General features: G+C 38.2%; 1 protein-coding gene and 1 pseudogene across 8 annotated transcripts in view; both read left to right on the top strand.

The window, feature by feature from the left end:
* The window catches only part of PHTF1 (putative homeodomain transcription factor 1), a 91,303-nt gene that overhangs the window by 24,623 nt on the left and 39,257 nt on the right, over positions 1–27,423 (top strand). For 7 of the 8 annotated variants that reach the window (XR_015254997.1, XR_015254996.1, XR_015254998.1 and 4 more), the window contains 11 exons: positions 4,141–4,210; positions 4,914–5,072; positions 16,468–16,624; positions 17,850–17,984; positions 20,140–20,299; positions 21,163–21,336; positions 21,442–21,531; positions 22,536–22,757; positions 25,272–25,400; positions 25,805–26,077; positions 26,841–26,972. Coding sequence is in view for 5 of the 8 variants with exons in the window: in XM_086717878.1 (XP_086574004.1) it covers positions 4,141–4,210; positions 4,914–5,072; positions 16,468–16,624; positions 17,850–17,984; positions 20,140–20,299; positions 21,163–21,336; positions 21,442–21,531; positions 22,536–22,757; positions 25,272–25,400; positions 25,805–26,077; positions 26,841–26,972 (1,701 nt within the window). In the remaining 3 variants the exon portion in view is untranslated. Of the gene's footprint in view, positions 1–4,140; positions 4,211–4,913; positions 5,073–5,326; positions 5,404–16,467; positions 16,625–17,849; positions 17,985–20,139; positions 20,300–21,162; positions 21,337–21,441; positions 21,532–22,535; positions 22,758–25,271; positions 25,401–25,804; positions 26,078–26,840; positions 26,973–27,423 lie in introns of those variants that run through there. The other variant, XM_025933254.2, reaches the window with a different exon arrangement.
* LOC147578261 (methyl-CpG-binding domain protein 2 pseudogene) lies at positions 7,045–12,332 on the top strand (annotated as a pseudogene).

The following is a 27,423-nucleotide window of genomic DNA, read 5'->3' as shown; positions in this document are numbered from 1 at the left end:
GGGTTTTTAAGCCCTGAGTTTTTCCTGTAAAAAACTGTTGTCTATATGTTAATAAAATTGAGTAAATGCCATCCCTTTGGAGCAATAATGATTAATTTAAGAAACATTAGAAACTTGGAGATGTAGCAAGTACTCTATAAAAGTTCATGCATTTTTATCTTTTAGGAGAAATGAATATATGTCTAATAACATCACAAATTAAGCTGCTTTAATTTGAGGTGGTAGATGATAAAGGCCCTGAAAGGATTCTTTCTTCATGCCCTGAAAAAAAGTTTAGGACTAGATTTTTATTAAGGTTATTAAGGTTATTAAGGTTAAATGTGGTAGATTAGCCATACACATTTATAATCTCTCCCTTCTGAATCACCACTAAGTTACATGAAAGGAATCCATAAAGGGGTTGTATAGAATGGGTACCTCCCCAAAGTCAAGGAAAAAGATTGAGGAGGAAGGTCTCAGCAAATGAGAAATCTACACATATTTGGAAGATAAAAAATGAATGGAAGAGAGTGTCAGGAGGGCATAGGAGAATGCCAGTTGGCCTGCAAAGCTCCCCAGAGAGGCTTAGGACTTGAATGCACCAAGGTTCTATGTGAGGCAGAGGTGAGCCACAGGGCTAAAAATAGGGGATTAAATGACCTTTGTATACAGAGAGGTTGGACCTCCAGTCTCATCAATCCCTTAAAGACAGGCAACAGTGCCCCTTATGAAGGAGACCACTGGTATTCTGAGAAAATTAATTGGAGAGGGTCTGTGGACAGCGAAGAGCAGGGAAGAATCATACTAAAACCAGAATTGTGACTCCCCCCCCGCCCCATGTTGGTTTAATCTCAGAACTTCCACCACAGAAATCTGTAGCCTTCCTATCCCTCCAGATATGGACATTTGGTGATTCCCTCTAGCTGGTTGATTACACTGAAGTGAAACCCCAAATCTATAAGCTATGCTCATATACACAGAGCTTCCAATAAGTTTTAAAGAATTTCTAGACATATCAGATAAAGAGTTAGTATCCAAAATCTATAAAGAGTTTACCAAACTCAGTACCTGAAAAACAAATAATCCGGTGAAGAAATGGGCAGACGACATGAATAGACACTTTCCAAAGAAGACATCCAGATGCCCAACAGATACATGAAAAGATGCTCAACATTGCTCATCATCAGGGAAATACAAATCAAAACCACACTGAGATACCACTTCACACCGGTCAGAGTGGCTAAAATTAACAACCCAGGAAATAGATGTTGGCGAGGATGTGGAGAAATGGGAACCCTCTTGCACTGTTGGTGGGAATGCAAACTGGTGCAACTGCTCTGGAAAACAGAATGGAGGTTCCTCAAAGAATTAAAAATAGAACTACCTTATGACCCAACAATAGCAGTACTAGGAATTTATCCAAAGGATACAGGAGTGCTGATTCATAGGGGCACATGTACCCTAATGTTTACAGCAGCACTGTCAACAATAGCCAAATTATGGAAAGAGCCTAAATGTCCATCAACTGAGGAATGGATAAAGAAGATGTGGTTTATATATATAGTGGAATACTACATGGCAATGAGAAAGAATGAAATCTTGCCATTTGCAGAAATGTGGATGGAACTGGAGGGTATTATGCTAAGTGAAATAAATCAGGCAGAGAAAGATATCATATATTTTCACTCATGTGGAACTGGAGAAACTTAACAGAAGACCATGGGGGAAGGGAAGGGGAAAAAATAGTTTCAAACAGAGAGGGAGGCAAATCACAAGAGACTCTTAGAACAAAGAGAACATAAGAGAACAAACTAAGGGTTGATTGGGGGTGCTGGGGAGAGGGGAAAACGGTTGATGGGCATTGAGGAGGGCACTTGTTGGGATGAGCACTGGGTGTTGTATGTAAGCAATGAATCATGGGAATCTATTCCCAAAGCCAAGAGCATACTGTATACACCGTATATTAGCTAACTTGACAATAAATTATATTAAAAAAAAATTTCTGTTGAAGTAAAACGTGTTCAGGAAATATGGATATACTTATATGTATATAACAGAATTTTCAATGTACAGATTGAGGAATTTCCACAAACTGAACATAACTGTGCAACAAGCACTAAGATCAAGAGATGGATAATTAGCAGTACCATAGAAGCTTCCCTCACATACTGTTCCAGTCACTGCTACCAGCAGAGGTAGACCAGTATCCCAACTGCTAGTGCTATAGATTAACTTTACCTTTTTGAACTTTATATAAATGAAATTATACAGTACATACATTTTTTAATCTAATGTGTTCTGTTCAGTGTTATGTTTGTGAGATTCATTCATGTTGTTGTATAATTATAGTTTATTTAGCACAACACTACAATTACCCATTCTGCTATTGATGGGCAACATATGAGTGTTGATGGGTAGTTTCCAATTTGGGGCTCTTACAAATAATTCTTCTATGAACATTTTATACACATTATTTGGTGAAATACATACACATTTGTCTTGGGTATAAACCTTGAAGTAGAATACTTAGTCCATCAGGTTTTCAGCACCTCATTCTAGTATATAAGGAAACAGCCAATGTTTATTAGATATTTGACTAAATCCCCAAAGTAAAAGAGAATAGAAAGGAATGAACCCAAAGAGTCAAAATGAAAAATTTAAGAGAAATTTGAGGAAATTTCTGGAAAGCAGAATAAAAAGACAAAAGAGGTAGAAAATAGAAGAGAAAGTTAAGTCTTAGAGGGAAGAAATATGAAAATAAATTATAGGAAAACTTCCTTAAAGCTGAAAGACATTGATTTCCGTATAGAAGGGATTTTCAGCACAATAGGTGTAAAAGACTCCTATCAAGGCACATCATTCTGAAATTTCTGAACACCATGAATTAAAGTGGAGATTCAGAGGAAAGAAACAATTTCATGCTCAAAGGATCAGGAATCAGAGTTTGCAACAGCAACATTGGAAGCTAGAAAACAGAACAATATCTTAATTCCTGAAGGAAAATTGTTAACAACTTTGAATTCTACACCTAGTGTAACCTTTAATTAGGCATAAGGGTAGACTGAATTCATTTTCAGACATGTAAGGATTAAAAAAGTTATCTTCTGTCACCCCTTTCTCAGGAAGCGTGTGAAGGATGTGCTTCAGGAAGACAGGTGTAGGAGCTAGAGATTCACCGCAGAGGTGAAGGGGGTTGTCAGTGAGAATGAGAAGTCCTGCATTACAGTCAGCTGTGCAGCAGGCCTGGAGAGCAACTAATCTGATTACAACATGAAGATAGAAGGTTCTGGGAAGGGTCTTTCCAAAAAAAAAAATTTTTTTTTTTAAGAAATAAAAGACTTTGATTAATTTTCTGGCATTTGAGTATTTGAAAATGATAAATATTTTAACTGACCATGAATAAAAATATAAAATATGGCTTACAGGGAATAGTATTTCATGATGATCATATTATAACTATTGATTACTGATTTATCAAAAATGAATATAACTATATTGTAAGGATATATGTTTCAGGGGTGGAAGTTAGGATGTGAGGATTAGCTGTATAAGAGAACTAAATTCTTACATGCTGTATTAGGAATTGGTAAAATATTTTTCAAATCAATAAATGAAATAATGGCAGTATAAACATTATTTAGAAGTATGGAAGTAAATACCAAGAGAAAGTTGAAAAAAAAAAAAAGGATGAAAGTTATTTGTTTTTGATGAGAGGAGGGGCGGGGGGTAATGAGGGGGCTGCTATTTTGTACTTACTGATCCTTTGGCATTTTTGGATTTTTTTTTTTTTTATTTATTTAAAAAAAATTTCTTTTCTTCTTCTTTTTTTTTTTTTTGTTAAAAAAAAACCATTACTAGGCTCCACACCCAATGTGGGGCTTGAACTTGCGACCTCAAGATTAAGAGTCACATGCTGTACGCCTGAGCCAGCCAGGTGGCCCTATTGTTGGATCATTTTAAAAAGTAGTAAAAGTATATTTTTTGCATTACTTGATAAACTAAAAACTAAAACATTAATGATAAGTTCTTTTGAGGAACATTAGGATTAAAGTGTCCCCGTTAAAAGGGAGTCCGATATAAAGAAAAAAAAATGTGAGTTTACCTTTTGTATTTAAAAGAGCTTTTTAGCCTTATCTCTGGTTTTATTTTGTTTTATTCTAGGGCTTCAAAAACAAACCAAAAAAGATGGGTCACATAAAACCAGACTTGATTGATGTGGACTTAATCAGAGGTGAGTTCCAACTTTGGTTCATTTCTTATGTATATTATTATATTATTTCATAGTGGTGCTAGATATTATCTTCCCTTTATGATGGTAGTTTAGTCTCCAAAAGGAATATTCTTCCCTCATTCAGGCCTTAGGATTTTTTCCCCTTTGCTTTGGTACTGTGTAGCTATATAAATTACATGGTGTCCATAAGGGTAAAAAAGGGATGAACTTGGAAATTGCTGTTGTGTAATTGAGAAAAATATACTGTATAACATTCATGTAAGCCTGATTTATTTTGAGCTCCTGTCCTAGTGATTGAGGCAAGGAGTTATATTTAATGAACATCTGAGAGGATTCTTTTTATTTTTTTTTATTATTTTTTTTTTAAATGTTTTTATTTATTTTTGAGACAGAGACAGACAGAGCATGAGCAGGGGAGGGGAAGAGAGAGAGGGAGACACAGAATCTGAAGCAGGCTCCAGGCTCTGAGCTGTCAGCACAGAGCCCGACGCAGGGCTTGAACTCACAGACTGTGAGATTATGACCTGAGCCGAAGTCGGACGCTCAACCGACTGAGCCACCCAGGCGCCCCGAGAGGATTCTTTTTAACTGAACTGGTTATGTGTTGATTTTTACTCTCTGCTGTTTTTAATATAGTGTTACAACGAAGCATTACTATAGTATATGTAAATGTTTGATGTTTTGTTTTATTGTATATTTAAAGGCTCAACATTTGCCAAAGCCAAACCTGAAATTCCATGGACATCTCTGACTCGAAAGGGGCTTGTTCGAGTTGTCTTTTTCCCGTTGTTCAGCAATTGGTGGATTCAGGTTACCTCTTTAAGAATCTTTGTTTGGCTGCTATTGCTTTACCTCATGCAAGGTAATTGGAGGGGTGGAATAAATTATGACAGGTTTTTTTGTTTTGTTTTGTTTTGTTTTTTTACTGCTTTTGCTATTAAATAATGCAGACCTTACTGTTCTTAGTTTTACCCTTCCTTCAAGAGTTTAAAGTACCAAGAAATGAAGGAATGTACACCATTTGGGGATCATCTTCGATTTATTAGCTCACAGAGAGCAAACATGATTGTCTGACTCTCTTCTCTTGAATTTCTTTCTACCCGTCTTGCTGGCCAGGCCTTTTCAATCTTTTCTTCTGTGTGACCTTTGAATATTGGATTACCTCAAGATTGATCCTGGATTCTCTTCTCTAGGTACTCTTGTCAAGCCCCATTGCTTTAAAAATAGCTGATCAACTGGTGATTCTCAAATTTATATCTCCCGGCCAGATGTCTCTGCTGAACTTCAGACTTATAAATCCAACTGCCTGCTTTTAGGCATTTCTGTATAGAGATTTAACAGGTATCTTGAACCTAATCCTGTCCAAAATGGACCTCTGGATTTTTTTTTTTTTTTTGTCATCATAGTCCACGACACTAGCATTACTTTGCCTAGACCACTGGAATAATGTCTACTCTGAGCCTTCTTTCTACCAACCATTATTTTTACAGCAACTAGACATATCTTTTACAGTAGAATTCATATCATGTCATTTTCCTGGCTAAACTCTTGAGAGATTTCTCACTGCCCTTGGAGTAAAAATCCAGACTCCTCACCACGGCTTCAGTGCCCTACATGGTCTGTTCCCTGCTGACTTCTTAGAGGTCATGTCTTACTGCTCTCCTCCTTGCTTGCTGTAGGCATATTGGCCCTTTTTCTGTGCTTCATACAGAACTCTGCATTCTGTTTGAAGGCTATCTTTTTTCTCATCTTTAGGATCTGAACTCAGATGGAACTTTCATAGAGAGGGCAGCCCTATCTGTACCTTCTAATTTTTTTTTTTTAATTTTTTTTAACATTTATTTATTTTTGAGACAGAGAGACAGAGCATGAACAGGGGAGGGGCAGAGAGAGGGGGAGACACAGAATCTGAAATGGGCTCCAGGCTCTGAGCTGTCAGCACAGAGCCTGACGCGGGGCTCGAACTCACGAACTGTGAGATCATGACTTGAGCCAAAGTCGGACGCTTAACTAACTGAGCCACCCAGGTGCCCCTAATTTTTTTTTTTTAATGCTTATTCATTTTTGAGAGAGACGAGTGCAAGGGGGGAGGGCAGAGAGAGAAGGAGACAGAATCTGAGGCAGGCTTCAGGCTCCGAGCTGTCAGCACCAAGCCCGACGTAGGGCTAGAACCCACGAACCTCGAGATCATGTTCTCGGACGCTCAACCAACTGAGCCACGCAGGTGCCCCATGTACCTTCTAAATAGTCCTACCATTCCCCAGGAATCTATTTGAATTTCTTTTTATTTTTATTTATTTTTATTTTTTAATGTTTTTATTTATTTTTGAGACAGAGAGAGACAGAGCATGAGCAGGGGAGGGGCAGAGAGAGAGAGAGAGGAAGACACAGAATCCGAAGCAGGCTCCAGGGTCTGAACTGTCAGTACTCACGGAGATCATGACCTGAGCTGAAGTCAGACGCTTAACCCACTGAGCCACCCAGGCGCCCCTCTATTTTAATTTCTGTATTCCACAACTACCTGATGTTGATGTTTCTCTTCTACATTCAGGGACCCAGCACATTCTCTTTAGCACTATACGTCCACTGCCTACCAGGAATACTTTCTGAAAGGGGACCATGTATATACTATGGTTATACCTAAGCAAAAAAGACATGAATTAGAACAGTAGGTGAAGGTTGGGTTAGGGTGGAAGGATTTGGGGTGATTTTTATTTTATCTGTGTCAGTTTTTTTGAATTAACTTATAGTGGGAAAGATAAATCTATGAATTTATAGATCTGTAAGTTCAGTTTTCTGAAGTTGTGACAATGCTGTCCAATAGAATTTCGATGATGCTAGAAGTGTTCTATGTCTCACTACCCAGTGCAGTAGCTGTTAGTCATGTGTGGTTTTTGTGAGTACTCGCAATGTGGTTAGTGTGACTAAGGAACTGAATTTTAATTTTATTTAATTGTAAATAAATAGCTGTCATTTTAATGGCTGCATAATATTCCATCATATGAATACACTGTCATTTAAAATGATCATTTTCATGTCTATGTGAGTCTCTCATATGGATTTACCATAAATACTTTTTATAGCTACTTAGTATTCCATTATATAAAAGTATCATAATTTAAATAACTGTTTCCATATTATGAACATTTAGATTATTCCTGGGTTTTTATCCCTATTAATAATGCCATCATGAACAAAATTTTCCATATTTTATATTTCCTTAGAATTTATTCTCTGAAATAGAATTAAGAGATTGAAGAATGTAAACATTTTAAGGCTTTTAGTACATAAAATGAAATTGCTGGGGGCACACTTCTTTTTGGAAAGTAGTGGATGAGAGTGCCTGTCTTAGCACAATCTATCATTATTATAATTTTAAAAAATGTTACCTAATTGAATGTACAAAAAAAAATTGTGTGTTACTCATATAGTTTGCATTTTTTTGGTTGCTTGTAAAAATGAACTTGTAAATGTTTTTCCACATGTTAGTTATTGAAGAATTTAAATTATATATATATTAATTTTCATATATGCCATGGTCTATTTCTAAACTACATATTCTGCCCCATCAGCTTATCTGGTTATTCTCGTATCTGTACCACATTTCTTTAATTATTATTGTTGTTTAATATGTAGTAACATTGAATAGTATTCCTTTTCAGTATTTCTCAGATGTTTTTACTTGCTTACTTTTTCCAAATAACTTAGAATTATTTTATCCTAATCAAAACGAAAAACTAATTTGGAATTAGACTGTAACTTCCCCCTTCCCATGAAGATTTTGATATATTTAGGGGGAATGGGGAGAAAATTGATATATTTCACCTTTTAATCAAGTCTTCTGTTACATCTCTATTTATTAAAGCTTTGTAGGATTTTTAGTTCTTAGATCTTCCTAAAGTTTTTTTAATTTATTTTTTTTTAACGTTTATTTATTTTTGAGACAGAGAGAGACAGAGCATGAACGGGGGAGGGTCAGAGAGAGAGGGAGACACAGAATCGGAAACAGGCTCCAGGCTCTGAGCTGTCAGCACAGAGCCCGACACGGGGCTCGAACTCACATACCGCGAGATCGTGACCTGAGCCGAAGTCGGCCGCTTAACCGACTGAGCCACCCAGGCGCCCCTTCCTAAGGTTTTTTAGGAAGATTTTTTAATCCAGTAAAATATATATAACATATACTTTACCATCTTCACCGTTTTTACATATACAGTCGGTGGCATTAAGTCCATTTACATTGTTAGGCAACCATCACTGCCGTCCATCTCCAGAACTTTTTTCATCTTTCCAAACTGAGACATAGAACAATAATTCCCCAGTTCCTCCCCTCTTGGGCTCCGGGCAACCATTCTACTTTCTCTCTGAACTCTACTTTCACAGTTCCTCTGTGACTACCTAGAGTAGTTTCGGTCCCTCATGTAAGTAGAACATTGCAGTATTTGTCCTCTTGAGCCTGGCTTATTTCACTTAGCATAATGTTTTCAAGGTTCATCCATATGTAGCACATGTATTTCCTTCCTTTTGAAGGGTAAGTAAGAATCCATTATGTGTATATCCCATATTTCATTTAAATATTCCTCCATCAATGGACACTGGGTACTTCTACATTAAAGTAAAATATTTATGTGTTTATTTTTGTTGTTGCTGCTGCAGATATGATACTTTTTATTTTATAAATTTCAACTGGTTAGTGCTGTTACATTTGAAGGCTATTTATGTTTAAAATTGTTATAACCGGCCTCTTTATTAAACTGTCATTAATTTGAATAGTTTTTCAGTGCTCCTCTCAGATTTTCTTATTATACAACCATGTTTTTGGCAAATAATGAAAATCTGGTCTCATTTTTCATGCATTTCATTTACTATTATTGAATTAGTCAACATTTTCAGAGCAGCGTTTAGGTGATAACAGTAAGAATGGTCATCCTTGTTTTGGTCTTGATTCAGAATGTCTTCATTAGTATGATGTGTGTTCACTTACTCTTTAGTATATAAGGGACATATTTTTATATTCCTGTAATTTCAGAAGAGATTGGCATTTAAGGTAACACAAATCAGGAACAAATGTTAATTTTTGTGGAATGCTTTTTCACAATAGGAATTGGCCAAACTCAGTGGTTAAAGGTACAGTCCTTCACAAGACTGTCCTCACTTCAGACACCAGCCTCACTTTGGGAGTCCCCAGTGCTACCCTAACTTCTGACCCCCGGGCTACAGTTTTGAGGGTCCCCCACTCATTCCTGCATGTTTGATAATTCACTCCCAGAACTCAGGAAGGTGTTATACTTACAGTTTTGTAATATTAAGAGTATATTATTATACAAATTAGAAGAGATGCATAGTGTGAGAGGATTTAAAACAGGAAGTTTTCATCATCCTCAGGGATATGGTACCCGTTCTGCCATGATGAGTAGCAAAGCTGACAGACTAGTGTCGATCAGGGATGCTCACCCAAGCTTTGGTATCCATAATTTTTATTGGGGACTTATTATGTAGGTATAACTGATTGAGTAATTGATCAAGTGGCCAACTCAGTCTTTAGCCTTTGTTCCCTCCCCACCCCTTCCCAGAGGTCAGGCTGATACAATGTGCCTCAGAGCCTCAACCCTCTAATCACATGGTTGGTCTTTCTGGCATGGCTACCCCATCTGCAGTCACCTCATTGGCGTAAACTATCAGGTATGGTCCAAGGGGCCCACTGTGAATAACCAAGGTACTTCCATCACTTGAAAAATTCCAAGGATTTAGAGGTTACCTCCCAGGAATCAGGGACAAAGGCCTTTTACATAATTGTCAGTTGAGATGATTTGTATATATATATAACCCAAATTATGTTATTAAATTATTGGATTAAATCAGTTCAGTAAACAAACATGTAAGTGCCTACAATGTGTGCACAAGTAGCGTTCTGTCTGGGCTCTGAGATACATTTTTCGCTCCAGCATAAACCCTGCATGGTCTTGGTGAATTATTCTTTGTTTTATTGTCAAATTTACTTCGATAGTATTTCAGTTATTCATTCAACAGATAATAAGTGCCTCTTATGTGCTGCATACTGATCTAGCTATAGCAGTGAACCCAAGAGACAAAAAAATCCCTTCATTCATGGTGCCTGCTTTTTAGTAGTAAATTTATATCCATATTCATAAGCCAGCAAGATCTGTAGTTTATTGTTTTGGTGCTGTCATTTTTATGTTTGGGTGATACGCTGTTGGAGCATGAAATGAATTTGGTAGCTTTTTCTCCACATAGGAATAGTTTATATAGCACAAGAATTATCTTTTTTTTTTTTTTTTTAATGTTTATTTATTTATTTTTGAGAAAGGGAGTGAGAGAGAGTGTGAGCAGAGGAGGGGCAGAGACAGAGAGGGAGACAGAGAATTCCAAGCAGACTCTGCATTGTACACATAGAGCCTGATGGCGGGGCTCAAACTCACAAACCATGAGATCGTGACCTGAGCCAAAATCAAGAGTCAGACACTTAGCTGACTGACCTACCCTGGTGCTCTATTTTAATTATTTTTTTATTTGAGAGAGAGAGAGAGAGAGAGAGCAAGCATGCACAAGGGGGGAGAGGGGTGGAGGGAGGGAGGGAGGGAGAGAGAGCGAGAGAGAGAGAGAGAGAGAGAGAGAGAAAATATCTTAAGCAGGCTCCATGCTCAGCATAGAGCTGATGTGGGACTTGATCTCATGACCCTGGGATCGTGACCCAAGTCAAAATCAAGAGTGGGATGCTCAACTGACTAAGCCACATAGGCGCATCTAAGAATTAATTTTACATGAAAGTCTGAAAGAACTCACCTATTAAATTGTATCTGGAATATTTTGGGTGTAGTTTTTGATATTTTTCTGTTTCTTTCACCATCTGTTTCTTTGGACAGTTCATATTGCATAGAGCAGTTCATAGCATAGTAATTAAGAGTAAGGACTCGAGCCCAGTTGGCTGGGTTCAGATCCCAGCTTTGCTAATTGCTACCTGTATAATTATGGGAAATTATTAGAAAATACTGATCCTCAGAGCAGAACAGCACTTCATAAGGTATGTGTCACACAGCATCTAGCTATTTCTTGGTAGAAAGCCTTTTGAAATATCTAGATTATTGTCAGAAAGGCAAATCCTTCAAACACATCATTCTCTTTCTCTGTGACCTGAGACTTCAGGTTTTCACTCAGCTGATGTGTTGGTGGATCGTATTGTTGGAAGTTATGTGCTTTTACCTTGTACTTTTAAAATTGATAGGTTTTTGGCTGCCACCTGGAGCGGGGGGGGGGGGGGTGCAGAGAGCGCGGGGTGGGCGGCAGCGGTGCTGGTGGTGACTCCGCCACAGAGCAGGAGGGCCAGGGCAACATGCTCACTCTGTCCCCGGTGAGCGGCGTGTGCAGGGAAGGCGCTCAGGGTGGCGACTGTGGCCTGGGCTGCGGTGTCCCCTGAGTGGCAGCAACAGCCTTGGCAGTGCCCCCCAGCAAAAGCCGGTTCCTTTCCTGTTGGGGAGCGTGGGGCTGGGGCCCAGGGGACCCTGGGCCACAGAGAGCAGGAAGAGGATGGACTGCCCGGCCCTCCCCCCCACCCCATGGAAGAAGGAGGAAGTGATCCGAAAATCTGGACTCAGTGCCAGCAAGATTGATGTCAACTAGTTCAGTCCAAGTGGTAAGAAGTTCAGAAGCAAACCTCGATTGGCAAGGTACCTGGGAAATATTGTTGACCTCCGCAGTTTTGACTTCAGAACTGGAAAGATGATGCCTGGTAAATTACAGAAGAATGAACAGAGACTGTGGAATGATTCTCTCAATCAAAATAAATTGTATATTGTGTCGCCTTTATGCTCTAGCTGTGCTGGACTACTCTAATACTTCACCATGGCATGTGCTTTCAAGATTCTGCTTGCTCAGGTGCTATTTCCTCTGCTTGGAATGTGCTTCCCCCCTTCCTCTCCATCTGGTGGACTCCTACTCATCCAATGCCCAGCTCCATTGTCTCCACCTCTGTAAAGCCTGCTCCTGCATTCATCAGGTAGAACAAGCCCCTTCTTCCATAATGCCTCCCTGGTGCTTTGCCATTGTATTTATGATTGTTTGCTTCAACTAGACCCTGAACTCCATAAGGGCAGGGACTGTCCTTCCTTCCTTCTTCCTTCTTTCCTTCCTCCCTCCCTCCCTCCCTCCCTCCCTCCCTCCTTCCCTCCCTTCCCTCCCTCCCTCCCTCCCTCCCTCCCTCCCTCCCTCCCTCCCTTCCTTCCTTCTTTCCTTCCTTCCTTCCTTCCTTCCTTCCTTCCTTCCTTCCTTCCTTCCCTAGCACATAGTAAGTGCTTAATGTTTGCTTCATGTTTGTTTGATTTAATATCCACCTTGTTCCAGAAATGTATAGTGCTCATAAATATTGAATACAAGCAGCAAGGGAAAGAAGAAGAAGGGAAGACAGATCAGGTTCGCAGCAGACCTGACCACAGAAACTCTGCGGGCCAGAAAGGAGTGGCAGGATGTATTCAACGTGCTGAATCAGAAAAATATGCAGCCAAGAGTTCTTTATCCAGCAAGGCTGTCATTCAAAATGGAAGGAGAGATAAAGAGTTTCTCAGGCAAACAAAAACTAAAGGAGTTTGTGAGCACTAAACCATCCCTGCAAGAAATTTTAAGTTGGACTCTTTGAGTGGAGAAAAGATGAAACAAAACAAAAAAGACCAAAAGCAACAAAGATTAGAAAGGACCAGAGAACATTACCAGAAACTCCAATTCTACAGGCAACACAATAGCACTAAATTCATCTTTCAGTACTAACTCTAAATGTCAATGGACTAAATGCTCCAATCAAAAGACATAGGGTATCAGGATGGGTAAGAAAACAAGCCCCATCTGTATGCTGCTTACAAGAGACCCATTTTAGACCTAAAGATATCTACAGATTGAAAGTAGGGGATAGAGAACCATCTATCATGCTAATGGTCGCCAAAAGAAAGCCAGAATAACCATACTTATATCAGACGAACTAGATTTTAAAATAAAGACTGCAATAAGAGATGAAGAAGGGCATTATATCAAAATTAAGGGGTCTATCCACTAAGAAGATCTAACAATTGTAAATATTTATGTCCTCAACAAGAAAGCACCCAAATATATAAATCAATCACAAACATAATTATATAAAATTATATAAAAAATAAATATGGGAAATAATAAATAAATATAAAAATAATAAATAAATAATAAATAAATAAATAATAAATATGAGAGAGGGCTCACAGCCAACCCTGCAGAAATACAAACAATAATAAGAGAATATTATGAGCAATTATATGCCAATAATTTGGGGAATCTGGAAGAAATGGACAAATTCCTAGAAACATAAACTACCAAAACTGAAACAGGAAGAAATAGAAAATTTGAACAGAGCCATAACCAGTAAAGAAATTGATTCAGTAATCAAAAATCTCCCAACAAACAAGAGTCCAAGGCTGGATGGCTTTCCAGGGAAATTCTACCAAACATTTAAAGAAGAGTTAACACCTATTCTTCTGAAACTGTTCCAAAAAATAGAAATGGAAGGGAATCTTCCAAACTCATTCTATGAGGTCAGCATTACCTTGATTCTAAAAACAAAGACCCCACTAAAAAGGAGAACTATAGACCAATTTCTCTAATGAACATAGATGCAAAAATTCTGAACAAGATACTAGCCAACCAGATCCAACAACACATTAAAAGAATTATTCACCACGATCAAGTGGGATTTATTCCTGGGATGCAGGGCTAGTTCAATATCTGCAAGTCAATCATTGTGATAGATCACATTAATACCAGAAAGGATAAGAACCACATGATCCTCTCAATAGATGCAGAGAAAGCATTTGACAAAATATAGCATCCTTTCTTGATAAAAACCCTCAAGAAAGTAGGGATAGAAGGATCAGACCTCAAGATCATAAAAGCCATATACGACAGACCCACCACTAATATCATCTTTAATGGGGAAAAACTGAGACTTTTCCCCCTAAGGTCAGGAAAGAGACACGGATGTCCACTGTCGCCACTGTTATTCAACATAGTGCTGGAAGTCCTAGCCTCAGCAATTAGACAACACAAAGAAATAAAAGGCATCTAAATCAGCAAGGAGGAAGTCAAACTGTCACTCTTCAGAGATGACATGATCATCTATGTGGAAAACCCAAAAGACTCCACCAAAAAACTGCTAGAACTGATCCATGAATTCAGCAAAGTCACAGGATATAAAATCAACGTACAGAAATAGGTTGCATTTCTATACACTAATAATGAAACACCAGAAGGAGAAATGCAAGAATTGATCCCATTTACAATTGCACCAAAACCCATAAAATATATAAGAATAAACCTAATCAAAGAGGTGAAAACACTGAAAACTATAGAAAGCTTATGAAAGAAATTGAAGAACCCCCCCCTCCCCCCCACACACACAATGGAAAAACATTCCATGCTCATGTATTGGAAGAACAAATGTTGCTAAAATGTCAATATTGCCCAAAGCAATCTACATATTCAATTCAATTCCTATCAAAATAACAGCATTCTTCACAGAGCTAAAACAAACAATCCTAAAATTTGTATGGCACCAGAAAAGACCCCGAATAGCCAAAGCAATTCTGAAAAAGAAAACCAAAGCTGGAGGCATCACAATTCTGGACTTCAAGCTGTATTACAAAGCTATAATCGTCAAGACAGTATGGTACTGGCACAAAAACAGACACATAGATCAATGGAACAGGTAAAGAGCCCAGAAACAGACCCATATTTATATGGTGAACCAATCCATGACAAAGGTAGAAAGCATATACAATGGAAAAAGACAGTCTCTTCAGCAAATGGCACTGGGAAAACTGGACAGCATGAAAGCTCTTTGTGCAGAAGAATGAAACTGGACCACTTTCTTACACCATACACATAAATAAATTCAAAATGAATGAAAGACCTAAACATAAGACAGGAAGCCATCAAAATCCTAGAGGAGAAAACAGACAACAGGCTCTTTGACTTCAGCCACAGTAACTTCTTACTTGACATGTATCCAGAGCCAAGGGAAACAAAAGCAAAAATGAACTATTGGGACTTCATCAAGATAAAAAGCTTCTGGACAGGAAAGGAAACAATCAGCAAAACTAAAAGGTAACCAATGGAATGGAGAAGATAGTTGCAAATGAAATATCAGATAAAGGGTTAGTATCCAAAATCTATTAAGAACTAATCAAACTCAACACCCAGAAACCAAATAATCCAGTGAAGAAACGAAGACATGAATAGACGCTTTTCCAAAGAAGGCATCCAGATGGCTGACAGACAAAGAAAAAATGTTCCACATCACTCACCATCAGGGAAATACAAATCAAAACCACACTGAGATACCACCTCACACCAGTCAGAGTGGCTAAAATTAACAACTTAGGCAACAACAGATGTTGGTGTGGATGTGGAGAAAGAGGAACTCTTTTGCACTGCTGGTGGGAATGCAAACTGGTGCAGCCACTCTGTAAAAGAGTATGGAGATTCCTCAAAAAATTAAAAATAAAACTACCCTATGACCCAGCCATTGCACTACTAGGTATTTATCCAAGGGATATAGGAGTGCTGATTCAAAGGGGCACATGCACCCCAATATTAGCACTATTGACAATAGCCAAAGTATGGAAAGAGCCCACATATCCATCGACTGATGAATGGATAAAGAAGATGTAGTGTGTGTGTATGTATATATATGTGTATATACACACAATCGAATATTACTCAGTGATCAAAAAGAATGAAATCTTGCCATCTGCAATAAAATGGATGGAACTAGAGTGTATTACGCTAAGTGAAGTAAGTCAGAGAAAGATAAATATCATATGACTTCACTCATGTGGAATTTAAGATACAAAACAGATGAACATAAAGGAAGAGAAGCAAACATATAAAAACAGAGAGGGAGACAAACCATAAGAGACTCTTAAATACAGAGAACAAACTGAGGATAGCTGGTGGGGTGTCGGGTAGGGGGATGGGCTAAATGGGCAAGGGGCATTAAGGAGGACACTTGTTGGGATGAGCACTGGGTGTTTACATGTAAGAGATGAATCACTAAATTCTATTCCTGAAATCATTATTACCCTATATGTTAACTAACTTGGATGTAAATTTACAAAAACAAAAAAATTAAATTGGTAGATTTTTGTAGCAATAGTTTGTACAATTGCTAAGATTAGGCATAAAGAATGAGCCGTGATGTTTTACATTTTGAAACCTCTTCTTTTCAGTTATAGCACTCGTGTTATATTTTATGATGCCTATTGTGAATGTAAGCGAAGTACTTGGACCCTTGTGCCTTATGTTACTCATGGGAACTGTCCACTGTCAAATTGTGTCTACTCAGATAACAAGGCCATCGGGAAACAATGGAAATCGGAGAAGAAGGTAAGATAAGAAATTGCACTTGTAGTTGTGTTTTCTGAGAGAGGCATTGAACAGACTTAGAAAATCTTTGATGAAATTAATAAAAAATCTTCTGGTTTACAATTTTTTTTAAATTATTTTTTGGCTTAAAAAAAAAAAAAAAAAGAATGCTTTTCTTTTCGTTCTTCTTCCAGATGCTAAGAAACCTTGTCATGACCTATTTAATCCCAGGTGGGATTTTGTCATTCAGTAAAGTTGTTTAAAAGGAAAAATTTGATACTGCAATAGTTATACTCTTAAAATTTACTTCAGTGATTTTGAAAAAAAAATTTTTGACATTCAGTCTCAATCAAAATTTGGTGAAAATTCACTATGTAAACAAGGATGTTAGTACATTGGGCTAGTGCTAGTAAAATTTGTACTTTTTTCCAGTTGTATGTAAAGAATGGATTTCTAAGTGCTCTAACCTTTTAACAGAGATTAATTTCTCTTTTCTATACATTGAATTCACTTTGTTTTTATTGGTTATATGCCATCTGTGAGTTTTGGAACTGTTATAAAGGCTTTTAAGGTAAATGTTAGGTATATTACCTTCCAAAAGTTACATTATCTTTTCTCAGAATATCTGTAAATTTTTGTTTTCCTAAGCAATTACCAAATAAGATTTTTTTTTCATTTGGTGCAATGAATTTGAACATATTTATTCTTATTTTTGAATGTTATTTTCAAGCCATTTTTTTTTGCAAAGAGAGGATTCCTTGCAATTAATGATTTCTAGGAAATCCCATGGTGTATCTTGGTGATTTAGATATGTATTTTAACTGCTTAGGGTATCAATACAAAGTGATCAATTGCTGTTATTTTGTGTTCTCTGATTAAATGTGTCAGATGGATAGATTTCTGACATCCATATTTAAAGGCATTGTTCTTTGTGCTAGTGGTGTTGAATGTACATGGAAAGACTCTTGGTCATACACGTGAAAAATTTTTTTCTAGTAATATTTTTGATATCAGTTCAATTTCTTTAAATATTAAACAAAATGATAGCATAGGACTTTGGTTTGGAACCTGGTTTTGCCCTTAAGTCAGAAACATTCTTGCATGATTTTATCCTCATTACAAGAAGTTCACTATACTTAATTTCAGGTAGTAACCCATTGCTATCATTTTCTGTAGGGATATTTTGGGTAGAAACATACAAGTTCTTGAATAATCTGAAGTTGTTGAAATTTTTTTTTTTTTGTAGAAAATTACGAAAAACTGTAAATGGTGACGGGAGCCGAGAAAATGGAAGTAACTCCTCTGATAAAGTCAGAGGAGTAGAAACTTTGGAATCTATACCCTTTATTGGTGGATTTTGGGACAGTCTCTTTGGCAACAGGTGAGAAGGCTTATGTTGGAATTTTTACTTGATTTTGTATTCACAGTAGTGTTAACATAGTATATTATCTGATTGGGAGTATACAGTGTAAGCATATTATAATTGTGGTATGATTTTTAAGGATTCTAGAAGGATTTGTTTACTCCAGGTGTCCCCACTGTCATGTTACCCACAAGTCCAGTATTCTACCATAAAAGTTCATTCTGTTTGATTTTTAACAGAATTATAGACCACAAGATTATAGAAATATAAATACTTGGAAAGGGTAAATATTTTAAGCCATATTAGCTGACAGCTTGAGGGGAAAAAAAGAATTTTAAAAAGATCAGATATTTTTCAGTGTGGAAGCTGATACCTCTTTAGAAATGGGATGCAGGAGGCTGGTGTTGATGGGCTATAGGACAGAAAGGGAAGTGGATCCAAAACATATTCTATCTTCTTCATGATTTTGCAGGTCAGGACAACATTAGTATGACTTGAAGAAAGACTTATTTTGTCATATATTAATGATTATGACTCAAAAACAAAGTTCTTTTGCAGTTCCTTTTTTTTTTTTTAAATGTTTATTTTTCAGAGAGAGACAACACACACAGAGTGTGGGTAGGGGAAGGGCAGAGAGGGAGACACAGAATCCGAAGCAGGCTCCAGGCTCTGAGCTGTCAGCACAGAGCCCGATGCAGGGCTCGAACTCATGGACTGTGAGGTCATGACCTGAGCCAAAGTCGGACACTTAACTGACTGAGCCATCCAGGTGCCCCTTGCGGTTCCTTTTTTTGAAGATGAAGTACACATTTCCCCCACTTTCCGAAAGCAGAGTGTTCTTTGAAACCTTTCGTGGGTCAAAATGGAATAAAGTGAAGAAGCAATTACCATTAATTTCTGCAGAAAAACTTTTGAGCCTTCTCAGACCCCCCCCCCCCCAAATAGCCTCTCTTAGGCTTTTCTGATACCTTAGGACACATCTTGCTAGTGGATTGAGATGAAGCACAGATGCTCACAGACACAGTTCGAAGCTCTGGCGGCTTGATGCTGAGATGCTGAGTGTAGTTCCCAGGGACGGGGCCCTCAGGGGCCACTCTTGCAGCTGGCCGGCAGCTTGTAGGCGCGCTGCTCCCATAATGGCTCGCGGTGAAACAAATACTGAGTGCTAGTTTCACTTTACGCCTTTGTTCGCAAAAGCAAAAATCCTCCTCAGGTTTCTTTTGGTTAACACGACAGGTGTTAATGTAAGTCTTCCATAAAAGCTAAGTGGCACAATGTGGACTGTAGAAAAGCGGGGGGACGCTTGTATATTCCCCTACTTTGCTAAAGACAGGTTACACTCTTCAGTTGAAGTGTTGGGTTCTTTGTGTTGAACATTGTGCTGGGCACTGGGCATCCCCTTTCTCAGTGATTTTATTGTCTAAATAGGAAGATACGAGTATGATACAGTCACAGCAATGTAAAAATACTATAAGTGATTACGTGCTGATGAAAGGCCACGTAGTTGAGCAGACAGAGTAATTCAGGGGTGAAGTAATCAGCAGGAGTCATGAAGGAGCCAAGAATTGCTGGGCTTTGAGGGACAGGTGAGGGGAAGACATTCTAGGAAGTGGCATAAATGGGTGATGTGAGGTAGGCATTGGCACTGTGTTTGAGAGGGAAAGTGGAGAAGACTGAAGCTACCTGCTTGCAAAACTGAAAAGAGGAGGCTTACTCTCAAAATTAATTGTGATGAGTCTTTGGAGACTAGCGATACCTGTATTCTGGCTTCCTACACCCTTAGGCAAGCTAGAAGCCTGAAAAATAGGATTTCTGCATTTTCTTGATTTACAGAATAATACACAGTTGGCCTGTGGTTAAAGGTACCTGTTGACTAGAAGCCTTACTAATAACATAGTTAATAAGCATATATTGTGTGTGTTGTATGTATTATATACTGTATTCTTACAATAAAGTAAGGTAAAGAAAAAGTAATGTTATTAAGAAAATGATAAGGAAGAGAAAATACATTTATAATACTGTACTGTATTTTTTGAAAAGTCCATGAATAAGTGGAACCTGTAGTTTAAACCTGTGTTGTTCAAGGGTCAGGTGTATTACATTCTTCAGAAGAAAGTGATTTCGTGAAAGATAGTTCATGCTAGTAATCTTTGTTTTCCTTTTCTAAAATTAGGATTAAAAGAGTGAAATTAATATGTAACAAAGGAACTGAAACTGATAATGACCCAAGTTGTCTGCATCCTATCATTAAGAAGAGACAGTGTCGACCAGAGATTAGAATGTGGCAAACAAAAGAGAAAGCAAAATTTTCAGATGGAGAAAAGTGCCATAGGGTAAGATTTAGATGAGTATATATAGCAAAATCTTTTCTTTCCTGCATAAAATGTTCCTGTTCTTAGACTCTGCTAGAGGTATCAAATAGATACTAACAGGTTTGTGTAATTTGTCTTAACAAATAAGTGAAATGTAAAACCACAGGACATGAAAAGGAGAGTAACACGCGAAGACTGTAGTTTATTCTTTTAATTTCTGGGACTAGACCTTGTTATTTGATAGGCTACTGACCCAGCCTTAGGAGTAGGCTGGTCGATTTCATCAACGGATCTGTGTGTAGAGGCTCCTGTGTCATATTCCAGAGATGCAATGATAATATAATAGGGTTTGGGAAGCTATTTTCTAGCTTTAGCACAGATGTTTTATCTCTAAAACTACATTTTATAGTCTTGAAATATCTTCTCACTTGTTAGACTGTGGCATTTAGTAATTACAAAAATAGCTAATCTGTTTGAGTCATTACTGCAACCAGACACTATTCTAAGTGCTTTATGTGTAGTAAGTCATCTAATTGTTTCGGTAGCTCTGTGAGATAGGTGCTTTTATTATCATCCCTTTTCCTCTGAGGAAAAGGAGCCCCAGAGATTCAGTTACTTGCCTCAGGTTACGTGGCCAGGAAGTCAAAGGGCTCTGATTCAGACTCACGCCTGCGCTTCCAACCTCTCTACATAATACTGCCTCACCGTTTAGGCTGCTTAGTGCCAAGAGAGTTTTTATTGACACCAAGTAAGATATAGGTTTGTTCAGTTTTGGGTTACCTTTACCATTTCTTAGTTTTTACCTGTTTTTTTGTTTTTACACATGCCGCTTACTAGAGTATTTTGGGCTGTCCCCTGGGGAGAAATTGCTGTTCTCTTTGTAGGAGGCTTTTAGGCATCTGGGTAATGGGATTTCAGATGATCTGTCAAGCGAGGAGGACGGTGAAGCCCGGACACAGATGATGATGTTGCGCAGGAGTGTGGAAGGGGCCTCAAGTGACAACGGCTGTGAAGTTAAGAATAGAAAGTCAATACTTTCTAGGCACCTAAACACTCAGGTAATTTTTAGTTTGTAAAAGTATAGGCATTAACTCCTAAATCACTGAATACTAACAAGATATTTGACATGTTTTCCTATTGTTTACTGGCTTGATTTTTGGCAGGTAAAGAAAACCACCACCAAGTGGTGTCACATTGCACGGGATTCAGATAGTCTGGCTGAATCAGAGTTTGAATCGGCAGCTTTCAGTCAGGTATTGTATCCTTCTGAGAGGTCATTGTTCAGGGTGTATTCCTGAGTGTGATAAGTTTACCCACTGCTTTTTTTATTGATTGTCCTGACGTAGTGGTTCTATTTTCCTGGCCTCCCCTGCCGTCAGTTGTCTGTCTACCTCTCTGGCTGCTCACCCCCACGAAGAGAAGGAGCTCTGTTTCACTTTGACTCTGATCTTGAAAGTATCATAGATGATCTGATGCTTTGCAGGCAAGAGCTTCCTCAATCCCCAGATGACAAGAAGGCTCCCTCATATTTACTTGGAATATAGAGTTTATTCTTAAGTATCATTCCTTTGTAAGTGGCACTGATGCTGATGAAGATAAATTTTTGAGAAAGGACCCCTGAGAGACGAGCAGCAAATCTCATCATGCAGCTAATAGGATATTGTATATTTGGAATATTATAATTCAGAGGGGGATGGGGCAGATGGTGGTAGATGGTTTTTGTTTTGATTGACAAGGCAGTTGGGGGCGTGGGAAAACATTCGTGTTTCTGTTTATGCTGCAGGCGAGCTGCACCGCGCAGCCTCTGCTCAGCCTGACTGTCCTTTCCGTGGTTGGCCGGGCCCCGGGACACGACTAGATCTGCAGTCACGCTCGCCGTATTTAGAGTAGGGGACACTTTGGGAAGGTCAGAAGGCTCTGCCACACCTTTCCAGGGTAGGCCCTCCGGAGGGGCTTGCAGAGGTCACTGTCATCCAGGGCATTCCAGTCAAACAGCCTGATGATTTGGCAGTCAGTTCTTAGAGGGAGTCCTTTTACAGCCCTGCTTGTTAGAGAGTCACACAGGGTTTAACATTTATATCTTAAAATGTATTATTGTTATGTGAAGCCTTATGAACAGGTGAATATTTGGGGGTAAGTTTACGGGAGCTTGCCAGCCATCACCACAGATAACTTGCTTTAATTTTGTTTCAGATATATGATTGTTTTTAAAAATGAATGAAAAAAATAGATAGTTTTTTTCTGTTTCCCTTTAAAGGGCTCAAGGTCTGGCATGAGTGGTGGCTCTCGAAGCCTGACCATGTCTAGAAGAGACTCAGAAAGCACCCGCCATGACTCAGAGACCGAGGATATGCTATGGGATGACCTGCTGCATGGCCCAGAGTGCCGGTCATCTGTCACCAGTGACAGTGAGGGGGCCCATGTGAACACCCTCCATTCAGGGACCAAACGTGATCCCAAAGAAGATGTTTTTCAGCAGGTCTGTAAAGGTGACGGTAGCCAATATTTACTGTATACCTACACATGCCAGGGGCCGTATTATCTCATTTGGCTTTACAATAATTGAACGAGGTAGATACTATTATTATCTCTAATGTAGAGATGAGGAAATCGAGCATAATTTGTAAGTGAAGACGTTGGAATTAGAACTCAGGGGCAGGTACTCTGGAATTGCCCTAACATGAATTGTTCTTCATAACACTTTTTCTCATTATTTTCCTTAGAATGATCCTTAATGTTCATTTTACGTGAGCAGAGTGTTGTTTGAATGGTATATCAACCTCATATTTTCAGCGACATCGCAGCGTTATGTGTGAATTACTAAGAAATGGCATTACTTGCTTCTCTAGTAATGTATAAACCAAGTGGTGCTTTTAATTTTAGGTCTTATATTAATATCATAAAATCAGAGAACCTGGAATTGGAGATTCCTTAGAAGGTATTTGAACCTTCCAAGCAATGTAGGAATTCTTACATGGTAATCATCATTACTCCTTCTTGGGACTATTGTGATATATCTAATGAGATAATATAAAGTGCTTAGCACAATGTCTGGCAAAGGGTAAGCACCTAATAAATGTTAGCATTATTATTAGTATCGCCATCAGATTATCAGTGGCCTCTGTGTAAGTACTTCTGGAGCCAGAGTGATTGTTAACTTCATGAGAGAGCTTTCTCCACTGCTGGATAGATTGAATGGTTAAGAAGTGGTTCTCAAGTCAACATTTCAGATGTTTGGTGACAATGATCATGATTCTTCCTTTTTTTGTTGTTCTTTAGGCTAAATATTTCCACAGTGATCTACAAATACTGGATTCTGGATATTCATTTGTTTAATCATTGAATTTTCTTGATTCTAGGATACCATTGATTTAGGTTACACATTTTCATTAAAAAATCCTGCTTCATTAAATGTATACAATTTTTTAAAACTAACCAGAAACAACATACATTTTCTTATTAAAGCTTTAAGCTTCTTTCAATTTTGCTGTCAAAGTTTGAATCTAAATATTCTTTACATTTAGTCTGAAGATTCATCTAAATTACATTAGCCCTCAGTAGTTATACATGACATCCTGATAATCTTGACCTCCTTTGCACTTTTGGGATTTTCAGTATAATTTTAAGGCATATATAAGCATAATTAGGTAACATGAAACCATATCAAAAGGAATTCATCATTTCCCAATTACCCTATCTATCCTGTTCTTCCTTTATCCCCATATTTTTGAATGCCACCACTGACCGCCTAAGGCAGAAACCTTGGAGTAGTTCTTTTTTTTATTTTTTTTTAAGTTTATTTACTTTTTTTGTTTTTTTTTTAAGTTTATTTACTTTTGAGAGAGACAGAGACAGCGTGAGTCGGGGAGGAGCAGAGAGAGAGGGCGAGAGAAAGAATCCCAAGCGGACTCTGTGCCACCAGCACAGAACCCAATGTGGGGCTCAAACTCACGGACCCATGAAATCATGACCTGAGCCAAAACCAAGAGTTGGATGCCTAACCGACTCAACCACCCAGGTGCCCCATCCTTGGAGTGGTTCTTGACCCCACCCTCTCTAGTGTGTTTCTAATATGTCCTCTTGACTCCACTGAATATCTGTGTCTGTCTACTTGTGTCTCCCCTGCTTGGGGTGGACCGTCATTGGCTGCTATCTGGATCATTATAGCAGCTTCTGTGGGCCTGCTCCCTTTGCTTTTCCATGCTGCAGCTGGAATGATGCCATTCCCCTTAAAATCCTTTAATTGCTTTCCCTCCTCCATTGGGATTATTTGCTTGTTTGTTTGTCTGTTTGTTTCTTTCTTATGTTTATTTATTTATTTTGAGATTGAGAGCATGAGCAGGGGAGGGGCAGAGAGAGAGGGAGAGAAAGAGTATCCTGAGCGGGCTCCCCACCATCAGCGCAGAGCCCGACCTGGGGCTCAAACCCACGAACCATGAGATCGTGACCCGAGCCAAAACCAAGAGTCGGACACTTAACCTACTGAGCCACCAGGCACCCCTGTCCTCTTGAGCTTTTTATGCTTTTCTGTGTCCTGATTAGACCAGAGAAAGGCTTAACTCCTCAGTTATTCATGCAACTTGTAAGGCCTATTAGCAGCTCTCCTAGCTAATTTCCTGCTACCTCCAGTATAGTCATGCTGCTCTAGAAATACTTTCCTTCTTAACATGCCATGAATACACCAAGCTTATCCTCACTTCCACACATTTAGAGAGGGAAGCCAGGCCACCTTGGAGATCATGGAATCCTACTTTCCGTCATTACAGAAGACATTTAGCCTCTCTCTAGGTAAGAAAATGTCTTAGTGAAGAAAAAAGGACCAGAGATCAGCATGGTGGAGGTTTGTCATTGGTATTGAGCTCTGTGAAGGAGAGAATAGAATGATGAGGTCTAACACTGGCAAATGTGGCCTGGGAGCTGGACAATGGGGAGAAAATCCAACTGAGGGAAGAAAGAAGGGTGGATGAAAATAGTTTTATATTTTTCTTTTTAGAACCACTTATTCTGGCTTCAGAACTCAAGTCCTGCCTCTGATCGAGTTAGTGCAATAATCTGGGAAGGGAATGAGTGCAAAAAGATGGATATGTCTGTGTTGGAAATAAGTGGCATCATCATGAGCAGGGTAAGATTTCATAAGTTTTCAGATTTTTTGAAAAACCTGTTTATGATCAGCTGTTCATTGGCTCTATTCAGTGATCAAAGCACTGACTCTGCTTTTGAAATACGAATATATATATTTTTTTAATTTTTGTGGTTAGTGTCTTTACTTGGTAGTATATTTTTTTTTTGTTACAAAGTTCTCTGAACATGATCAGTTATTCAGGTATACTCTATGAATGTTCCTTATCTAAGCCTAATTTTTAATAAAATCTAAGAGTCATAAATCTATACGTCATTTTTCTTTGTACTTCTTTTAGATTCGAAACAGATTTCGTTTTTAATAATCTAAATAGTAGTCGATAAAAACTGCTTCATAACTCCATTTAACTGTGTAATAACGACGCGACGTTTTAAATTAATTCTCAGGTTAATGCGTATCAGCAAGGAGTAGGTTATCAGATGCTGGGAAATGTCGTCACCATTGGATTAGCATTTTTCCCTTTTTTACATCGACTTTTCCGTGAGAAGAGTTTTGACCAGCTAAAGTCTATTTCAGCTGAGGAGATCATGACTCTCTTTTGTGGGGCACCACCTGTTACACCTATTATTATTTTGTCTATGATTAATTTTTTTGAACGATTGTGTCTTACTTGGATTTTTTTTTTCATGATGTGTGTGGCGGAAAGAACATATAAACAGGTCAGTAGAAAATTAAGTTTCTCGCCTCTGCTTTTGTATATGATATTCCACCGAGTTGTTTTTGTTCTATTGATTTGTTCTCTCTCCAGAAGTTAATGTGGACAATGAAGGATTGATGAGCAAACTTTTGGTGTTTGTGGGTTTAACACTTGTGATATCGATTAATCACAAATAACATGTTGTAATCTGAGATTTCGCTGAGCTCACGGGTAGGAATAAGTGGCTTAGGCAGAGAGTGAGCCTAGCTGACTGCACAGCACCTGTGTCTCAATACTGCACTTGTTTGCCCATAACATATGTAGTAATTCTCAAAGTGAAAATGTTTGTGTAGGCAATGGTTAAGTGAGAAATAAATGCATTGAATTTCGGTAAGAATGAAGAATTGGAGACTTGATATGTCTTCATGTCCAAAAGAATGTGATTTTGAATGGAAATTTAATTTGGAACTAAACCAGAATTCAGATAAACAATTTTGTTTGTGAGGTCGGGGATTCACAAAGGTCTCCAAAGAATATTCCTTGAGAATGTCAAGTGTACCATATTACAAAGGCATATATACAAAGACATTACTATAGAATATGATTTGGAAGTAACAGGATAATGAGCTATTAGCTTAGTCTAAGTGATCACTGATTAGAATTTCATCTGTTTATTATTTTTTATATGCTTCCAATATATGGGAATATTATTTACAATCATATAAACATATACTCAGAGACAAACATGTATATTTTACTTTGTGATTTTTTTAAACCTCCTCTAGAGATTTTTATTTGCAAAACTCTTCAGCCATATTACTTCTGCCAGGAAGGCTAGGAAATATGAAATACCTCATTTCAGACTTAAAAAGGTGGAGAACATTAAGATATGGTTATCACTGCGCTCCTTTCTCAAGGTGAGTTTCATTTGACGATGGAATATGTGCAGGAATATGCAGAAAGCCTGCTCACTGAAATTTCTGGCAGCAGATACTCAATGGGTAGTGTAGTTCTGTGAACCAGACAGATCATATCAGTGGCTGACAGACAGACGTGCTGGACAGCAAGTTGGAAATGATCTATCTCCTAAGCTGTTAGAGGTGAGTAAATGAGAGCTTAGGAAGGGAAAAGAAAATCTAAATTCCTAGGGCAGAGCGATAAGTTGAAAATTGCATCTTTTTCTGACTTTTTGGAAAATATTTTAGCTGGAAATACATTCGTGAATAACTCACAGCCTTAACTTGGAACAGCATGAATTTCAATGCTTAAAATTAAACGTGTCCGAACTATGTTAAAATACTGGGCTAGAAACTTCTTATAAACATTTATTTTCACATTAATGTTGTAAAACTCAGAATGTGAATGATT

The sequence above is a fragment of the Puma concolor genome, chromosome C1 (assembly GCF_028749965.1).
Source record: "Puma concolor isolate L17-30 chromosome C1, mPumCon1.1.hap2, whole genome shotgun sequence".
In the NCBI taxonomy this organism is placed as follows: domain Eukaryota; kingdom Metazoa; phylum Chordata; class Mammalia; order Carnivora; family Felidae; genus Puma; species Puma concolor.
Note: the sequence above shows the minus strand (reverse complement) of the source record. Positions and strands in the feature narration are given on the sequence as shown.